The sequence below is a fragment of the Sinocyclocheilus anshuiensis genome, unplaced genomic scaffold (assembly GCF_001515605.1).
Source record: "Sinocyclocheilus anshuiensis isolate Anshui unplaced genomic scaffold, SAMN03320099.WGS_v1.1 scaffold469, whole genome shotgun sequence".
NCBI classification, from domain to species: domain Eukaryota; kingdom Metazoa; phylum Chordata; class Actinopteri; order Cypriniformes; family Cyprinidae; genus Sinocyclocheilus; species Sinocyclocheilus anshuiensis.
Genome location: NW_015537995.1, coordinates 922,655 through 931,768, shown reverse-complemented (window position 1 = coordinate 931,768; position 9,114 = coordinate 922,655). Strand labels below are relative to the sequence as shown.

Genomic DNA, 9,114 nt, shown 5'->3' with positions numbered 1-9,114 from the left:
AAACATAGCGAAATCACCACAACACAATTCATAGGACTAATTTTTGTTGTGTTGTGCTAATTTTGTTGTGTTGCAACTTGTTTCCGTTGTGTTGTGCTAATTTCGTTGTGTTGCAACTTGTTTCTGTTGTGATGCGCTAATTTCGTTGTGTTGCAACTTGTTTCCATTGTGTTGCGACTTTTTTCTGTTGTGCTCTGCTAATTTCGTTGTGTTGCGGCTTGTTTCCGTTGTGTTGTGCTAATTTCGTTGTGTTGCAACTTGTTTCCATTGTGTTGCGACTTTTTTCTGTTGTGCTCTGCTAATTTCGTTGTGTTGCGGCTTGTTTCCGTTGTGTTGTGCTAATTTTGTTGTGTTGCAACTTGTTTCCATTGTGCTGTGCTAATTTCGTTGTGTTGTGGCTTGCTTTGGCTTGTTTCTGTTGTGTTGCGACTTGTTTCCATTGTGTTGCGACTTTTTTCTGTTGTGCTCTGCTAATTTCGTTGTGTTGCGGCTTGTTTCCGTTGTGTTGTGCTAATTTCGTTGTGTTGCAACTTGTTTCCGTTGTGTTGTGCTCATTTAATTGTGTTGTGGCTTGCTTTGGCTTGTTTCTGTTGTGTTGCGACTTTTTTCTGTTGTGCTGTGCTAATTTCGTTGTGTTGCGGCTTGTTTCCGTTGTGTTGTGCTAATTTCGTTGTGTTGCAACTTGTTTCCGTTGTGTTGTGCTCATTTAATTGTGTTGTGGCTTGTTTTGGCTTGTTTCTGTTGTGTTGCGACTTTTTTCTGTTGTGCTGTGCTAATTTCGTTGTGTTGCGGCTTGTTTCCGTTGTGTTGTGCTAATTTCGTTGTGTTGCAACTTGTTTCCGTTGTGTTGTGCTCATTTAATTGTGTTGTGGCTTGTTTTGGCTTGTTTCTGTTGTGTTGCGACTTTTTTCTGTTGTGCTGTGCTAATTTCGTTGTGTTGCGGCTTGTTTCCGTTGTGTTGTGCTAATTTCGTTGTGTTGCAACTTGTTTCCGTTGTGTTGTGCTCATTTCATTGTGTTGTGGCTTGCTTTGGTTTGTTTCTGTTGTGTTGCGACTTTTTTCTGTTGTACTGTGCTAATTACGTTGTGTTGCAACTTGTTTCCGTTGTGTTGTGCTCATTTCGTTGTGTTGTGGCTTGTTTTGGCTTGTTTCTGTTGTGTTGCGAACTTGCAGCACAACAACAGAAACAAGCCGCAACACAACAAAATTAGTCCTATGCCAAAGTTAGTCATATTGTGTTGTGGAGATTTCGTTGTGTTGTGCACTACTGGACCACCGTAGGAGTACATGGTCTGCAATAATTTTTAGGTAGATGGTACGTGTCAAAGTAACATCCATATGAATTCTAAGACCCAAGGTTTTTCAGCAGAACATTGCCCAGAGCAAAACACTGCCTCAGCCGGACTGCCTTCTTCACATGCATAGTGCATCCTGCTGCCCCAGGTAAACAATGCACATGCACTCTTCCTGATCTAAAAGAAAACATGATTTATCAAACCAGGCAACCTTCTTCCATTGCTCTGTGGTCTAGTTTTGACGCTCACATGCCCATTGTAGGTCTGTGGCTACGCAGCTCTGGCAAACTGCAATGCACTGTGTGTTCTGACACCTTTCTAGCATGAACAGCATTACATTTTTTAGCAATTTGAACTACAGTAGCTCTTCTGTGTGATCTTGGGTGCCCATAACCTTGACGCTGGTTTACCGGTTGTCCTTCCTTGCACCAATTTTGGTAGATATTACCACTGCATACTGGGAAATGGACTTGCCATTTTGGAGATGCTCTGAACCAGTCATCTAACCATTTTTCCTGTTTACAACACACGAAATCCAAGAACTGACTGTTCACTTGCTGCGTAATATATCCCACCCTTTGACAGGTGCCATTGTAACAATATAATCAATGTTATTCAGTGGTTTTAATGTTGTGGCTGATCAGTGTATGTATTATATGTAACATTATGTCAATATCACCTGCCATAGAGACATATGTGGGGTACAATGTAGAATTACTGACACCTGATTTGGACGTCACTATTAGCTGGGAGCCGAAGCTGTGAGTGAAGAGCGCCATATTGTCAGGATTTAATTAAGACGAGGAGGAGAGTGAAGGGCAGGCGGCGTCTCAGCATGAGATCAGGTGCGTGTAGAAAATGATGGTCTGTCATCCTGCAGCTATTTGCACATTTTTTATTTAACATTTAATATGAGCCGATGAGGAGACTGAATATTCTCAAAGTACCTCTCACAAATTGTGGCTAATAGGAAGTGACAGTGCTGTCATCACATGACCAGAATGCCCATGTATCTCGTATAAAGACTGTAACTTCTTTATCCTGGCGTTCAGTATTTCAGTAATATTTTTAATGCAGCATGTTTTTAATATTGTAGTTTAGAAATAACAGACAGGATCATCGCATGAGATTAAGTTATTTAAGAATGCTGTAAAGATTAGTGACATTTAATGTCAAATCTTGAACATTTGACGGATTTCCTCTCACATTGAAATCATCCATGCACTAAATTGTTATTATGCCACGTCTATTTACGGTATATACAATAAATAAATAATAAAAATTAATTATTTCAGTACACACACACACACTTATTTCTAGTAGTCCGCGACTTTTGAATATCACAATAAGTAGGTATTTAATAGGTAAAAAATAGTTATAACAATTTAAATGTACTATAACTGTGGTTAGATTTTTTTTTAATTATTGTTGAATTATATATTTTTATATATATTATTAACAGTTTAATTATAAGGCATTCTAAATAAAGCTTACAGAACTGTTGTTTTGTGCAATTATGAAAATAAGCTCCAAGGGATTCAGACATTTTATGTAATTAGCTATCGTTCATGCTACGTTAATTTTATGTTAGATAAAAGTTCTTACAACAAAAACAAGGTTTCTGTGCTGTGCCTATGATGCTTTATAATACAAGTATGTGACATGACATCAAGTTGTACCATGTTAATGCATAGTGCTGTATACATACAGTATAGACCAAACCAGACGGAGGTACAGTATAGGAGAGCCATGAGAGAAAGCGCTGGAGCTCTTCCAATTATTTAATGCAGCAGCAGCAGGTAAACAAAAGGGAGCTGTGATCAAGACGGCAGCTGATGCAAAACTGATCAGACAACCGGGGAGAAGCTCTGATGTAATCTCCTGCTGCTGCTGCTGGCCCCGAAGAGAGCTTCATACAGTGATGCAGGGGATTAGACTATGATATGTATTGTAAATGCATGAGAACTTGCTGGGTTTGCAGTTACGAGAACTGCAGAATTCCCTGCAGTAAATGAGGCATTGCGTTTGGTTGCATACAGTACGACCTGAAACGATGTTGATTCCACATAACCTAATAAATGTATGGTTTTGAATGATTTTATGCATACATTTTGTACATGCATCCTGTAAACACAAAACATTCAGTCATGCACAGGACAATGATTACAAAAAATTACTTATACATACAGATGCTTTGACACATCAGCACAAAATACATAATTCCTATTTAACTCTTAATAAGAGCACATAATCATTACTGTTTCTCATAGGGGTTATATATTATTTACTAAACTTACGTACATAATATTTGTACTTGAATTTTACCTTAGATAATTAGCTTTGACTTGAAGCGATTTTGGGATTTTAAGAAAGCAAATTTTGGATATTAATTTTGCAGATGATAAAACCGGTGAAAATAATACCATATACCGGCTTTAACAGAAATACCCAAGTCATATCTGGAAACCAGAAGACCACAGAGAACTGGTGTGGTGTGTTTTGATTTGGCCCAGTAAGCAACCACCCATAAAAACCATAAAGCAACCATACAGCAATGCACTAATAACCACCCAGAACTCCAGCAGGGTGACAGCGAGTTCAGATCTGAGATCCGGAGGGAATCTATTAGCAGTCTTAATTATGGTATGAATAATAGAGAAGGTTTGTGCATTTCTTTATAATTATCTGTATAGAGCCAAGTGAAGGCCAGTTCTTAAATTATGTAAATTGGAATGATATAGATCTGTTTTTATTATACAACATTTGCAAATGACATACACATGAGATCTAACTCATGTAACAGATGTTTAAACCCCCAAAATAATCCCTGATGTATCTTTAAGTGTCTCATTAGCATCATTATTTCCAGATTAATGTGAGCGATATAATATACAGTATGCTAATTGTGATGGAATAAGACACTGCTGTGAAATGCTTGCTAACCAACACTCATGAACCGCACTGATTGCTGTAAACACAGTAACTGCTTTTTTTTCTCATTTTAATATAAAATCATGGTAACATCAATGTTGGACTCTTGAACAGAAATGGGCTCAGTTTACATCAATTATGGCAACAAGCATCGGGAAATTCTTGCCTATTTTTCTAAATTAAATAAAAAAGTTGAAATATTCACAATAAATCAACATTATGTTACAAATAAGATTATGCAAAAGAAATATCTACTACTTGGAAAGTTTACAAAGATATTCAACTAAACAAAGTCAGTTAAAAAGGTTATAGGCATACATCTGCTCGTCAGTACAGTGCATAATCTTGGGTAGTTAGAAGACTGCCATTCTGAACTAATACACATGCAGATTACTACATATTATCATTACTGTTATTATATTAATTATAATTATTGCCATTGCACTCTAAACATTATTACAGCTTTACTATCACCATAAATAATTTAATCTTTTTCTAAAAATATTTTCTTCAAGATTAAAGATATGCTCTCCACATAACACTCAAATCACCATTAGTTTCTATATTTAACAAACTCCTCAAAAATCAAATGAGAGGAATCTCCCAACATGCTTTGCACAGTCTCATGGAAGATCACATCAATGACAACCAAACGTCTTTCATTCTAGCACTGACTGCCGCGAGCAACAGTTGGGTCGGCGAACATTTTGAAACATGGACCTGAAGTTGATGTTAACCTGCCTTCTCTTGTTTTTCTTGCCGGGAGGCGAAGACAAGGATTTTCTGAGAACCGTCTGGGCGATGATCTTCTTCTCATGCTCCTTGATTTTACACTGCAGGTGACTTTGAATGGCAAAACCCAGCGACTCGAGATCTACCGATGCTCCATATACCTCCCACGTCATACCCTGCTCGTCCCACACGACGTCATGCACGCTCTTCTTCGACTGCTTGGCCTCTTGGTCGTCTTTCTCAGGCTCCAGCTTGGACGCTCCCTGCTTTTTCCGGTTTGTCTTTTTGCTCTGAGGTGTGGAGCTTGATGTTGGAGGAGTAGCCGTTGTGATGTCCTTTGGAGGTTTTGCAGATCCTGCCTCCTTAGGCAGCTCGGATTTAGATGCAGGAGGCTTGGCCGATTTTTCTTGCAGATCCTTGCAGGCCTTATTAGATGCTGCGATGGGTTCCTGCATATGAGGACCAGATGCAGGTGAACCTTGGCTCTGAAGGTGACAGGTAGTCTCATTTGATTGTTTGGTTTGGCTGCAGGTCTCGATATTGATCTGATAAACCGGTTGAAGTGGCGAAAATCCTCTTTGGCTGTTGTGTAGAGGCTCTTTAGGCTTGGCCCCGAGCTTGGACCCTTCCTGAAGGTCAGCATCTACATGCACCATCACTGTGTCAGACTGTGGAGGCTTTGTACTGGATGAAACAACAGATGGTGTGTTGCAATAAATCTCTGAGGTGGTTTTCACCTCAACGACCACTGCTATACTGTCAGTGTCCTCAGGTAGCAGGCCACCTGATCTCTGATGGGGTTGTAGAGATAGAAGACTTGGGCTAGTGGCTGTAGATTGACTGCAGACTGTAGCCACCGCCTGCACCTCCGCGTCATGCCGTTGCATGCTGGGTCGGTTGCCTAACTCGACGGCTGAAGTCATGGTAGATGCCTCTCGATAGAGTTTGCAGTGGACCGGCTTCTGCTCTTCAGGAGAAGCTCCTTGCGTTTGGACTTCTTCATCAATCACTTCCATGTGACTTGCATTGCTAGTTGAAGACTCCATTGGATGTCCAGAAGAAATGTCTTGAGAAGTTCCTGTTGGTTTAAAATCCTTCTTCATGAAATCGTTGATACATTTGTCCTCTTTAGTGGGTGTATGATCGATCTCGTGTAGTTGTGGGGTCTTAATACTTGTCCCAGGTGCTGGTTGAGATGTTTCGGTTGTTGCAACTTGAGAGGGATTGGTTTTAGGAGCATTGGTGGTGGATACCAGTTCAGATGGGCTACTGCTGGTGGTGCAACCTGCATCTTTTGATTGGGATAAAAGTGGCATGTCTTTGATTGCGTTGTTGGCTCTGGGAGATGAATCCTTCTGAAGGGAAGCCAGAGCCTGGCTTGGCATTTGATCGTGAAGTGTCTCTTTGATTGCACTAGTTTCTTCAACTACTGATGCTTTGCTCTGTGCTTTGGGCTCATGTAGTTCATTTTCAAGTGTCTTTCTTGTGCTATTGCCATTTTTCTCCTTGTTGTGTATAGCTGTAGACGATGGGCCGGATGTTGAAAGGACAGTTTTCAAATTCGAATTCATGTCACGTTCAGTTTTTCTACCTTCAGCGTTCCTGGCACACTGACCTGTCGTCATCATGTTTGTGTGACTACTTTGAGGTTGCTTGTGATCTTCGCTGTCACGGGATGACATGTTTTTGTCTTCAAGGACAGTCCCTCCAAGAAGAGTGGTGTGGGAATCTTTGACGGAGGACTTGAGGTGCATATTATCCTGATCTGGTTTCGTTTTTTGGCCAGAGGAACAATCCTGATTTAAGGTTAGCTTTGGCTCAATGTCCCAGTTAGCATTTAACTCTTTATTTCCCAGCACATCTATATTGGTGAGCTGCGGCATCATCTGGACAGTAACAGTCCTTTTGGGGTTTGGTACATTTTCCATGTTGAATCCCTTTTTGTGATGAAAATCCAAAGTCAAAATATTCCAAACTCAGTTTTGTTCCCTCCTGAAAGCCTGATATTGTCCCCTCCAAGGCTTCCCTAGAGCAGACAGATATAAATAGTTTTAGATACACAAGAGGAGATGGCTGTCTTCTTATGATCATTATGAACGAACTGTGTTGGGATCTGCCATTCATCTGCAAACCATATACACAGTTATGAGGGAACACAAGAAACTGAAACAAAATATAATAAGAACGAATAATAGGAAAGTGTTCCAATGATTTTAGTGTAAACGTTTGAGGTTATTTATAACTGTACGGAACAGCTCAATAGGTAGTTCCACTAAAATGAAACAAAAAGTACAACTAATCCATCATAAGCCATTACTCGTAGCAGTGTCATCCTTTACTTGTTCAGTCAAGCGGTACATCAATAGAAAAACAGTTTTTGTGACATCAATTACTCTGTGCAACACAGGCTTATAAATTATTTAGAAAAATGCTTAATTTTGTGTCTGTCACATGCACATTTATTGTAAAAAAAAAAAAACTACCAACACAAATATAAAGACAACATGGCACAAAAACATGGCACAAAATTTATATATATATATATATATATATATACATTATTGTTAATTGTTTATCCTAATAAATTAAATACAATTTAATTAACTGTAAATAAAATTGGTAAAAAAAAATATTTTCTTTGAAAATTATAATATAAAATAGACAGTTTTATGACATATATGCATTAAATATTAAATATTCAGGAGGACAGATTATGTATCAATCTTAATTAAATTAACATTCAGTACATTGGGAATATTCAAAATATCCCAGAGATTTTCATTGCTATGTGATGCTCCATACTCCTATTCATTAGAAAATGAATTGTGGGTCCTAAAGATAGTTTGTTGGCATAATTACTTCAAATACAACAGAAATACACTGCAGTCAGCATAACTGATAACAACAACACTTTTTCTCAATATACTACGACATTTAGTCTACTATCAGATTTGAAAGTTTATTATAATCAAGCAATAAAGCAATTACACTATCAAAGCAATATACTGTGATAATTAGCAATATATCTTATGATCATTTCACTAGGACATATAAAGTCAGTATTTGAATTCATCTTACCATATTCTGTATCATTCTTTATTCTGAGGAGCTGGTGAGCAATTATTCTGTGTTTGACCTTAGCTAATCAAATAGCCACGAGGAGCCTCAAAAATGGAAATCTGACAGTCAAACTCAAACCACAGCTGATTCACGGTAAAGATCAGTTAGTTTCACCAATGAAGCCATAGACTCAATGCAAAAGCATACAATACAAACACATTTAGGGTTTTATAGTATTCAGAGCATGCAGAAGAATCCGTGTATCATTCGATCATTCGTTTTTTGATGTAATATTGAAAGGAAAAAAATGACCGTGTATCCGTGTATCATTCGATCATTCGTTTTTTGATTTAATATTGAAAGTAGAAAAATTAGAAAACGGCTCCTTTTTCGTTTTTTTGTTTTTTTCCAAAAAACAAAAAAACGAAAATTCAGTTTTTCGTTCAAGGGTGGAAAAATGAATAAACAGCTTGAATATTCGATTTCTACATGTGGGCGGGAATTAAACGCCCCTTTCTGCTGATTGGTCAGCCGAAGATCAAACCATGCCATCATCAGTTCTTCTGCAGTATCACGCAGCAGAATAATAGTCCTCCACTGCTGCAGTTGTATGGATTCTTAACGCATTTATTGCAACTACATTTAATCTTTTTTCATCAAACAAACAGGCTAATGAATAGCTCGACACAACTCATACTGGGGCAGAGTCTAGACAGGGCTTTCTTCTGTGTAGATATAAATTCTATTCTTTGCATCAGCTGGGCATGGCAGGGTATGATACGACAGCTGTCATAGCCTACCCTGCTCACCCAGTAAGTCTGATTGTTGGTTAATTAAGAAATTAATTAATTAATTCGTTTCAAAATAAAAAGGATATTGTGCTGCGCACTCGCACTGCAACGTAAGATTTTCATAAAATATAATAACTTGCCATTTCGGTTTGTTTCTCACCAAACCCTCAGTATACCTTCAGAATGCTTGGAATATACGCCACGAGATGCATAGGAATATTTTACGATAAATATGCATCCGCTTAAAAAACAAAACAAAAAAAAAAACTAAAGTCACTATTCTCTGCCATTAAATTGGCAAGTGC

General features: G+C 38.3%; 1 protein-coding gene across 2 annotated transcripts in view; it reads right to left on the bottom strand.

The window, feature by feature from the left end:
• Window positions 1-4,314: 4,314 nt before the first annotated feature.
• LOC107675731 (G protein-regulated inducer of neurite outgrowth 3-like) overlaps window positions 4,315-9,114 on the bottom strand; it is an 8,679-nt gene continuing 3,879 nt past the window's right edge. For both annotated transcript variants that reach the window (XM_016470144.1, XM_016470151.1), the window contains exon 2: window positions 4,315-6,984. In XM_016470144.1, coding sequence (XP_016325630.1) covers window positions 4,886-6,886 — 2,001 coding nt within the window. In that variant the 5' untranslated portion in view covers window positions 6,887-6,984 and the 3' untranslated portion in view covers window positions 4,315-4,885. The remainder of the gene's footprint in view (window positions 6,985-9,114) is intronic.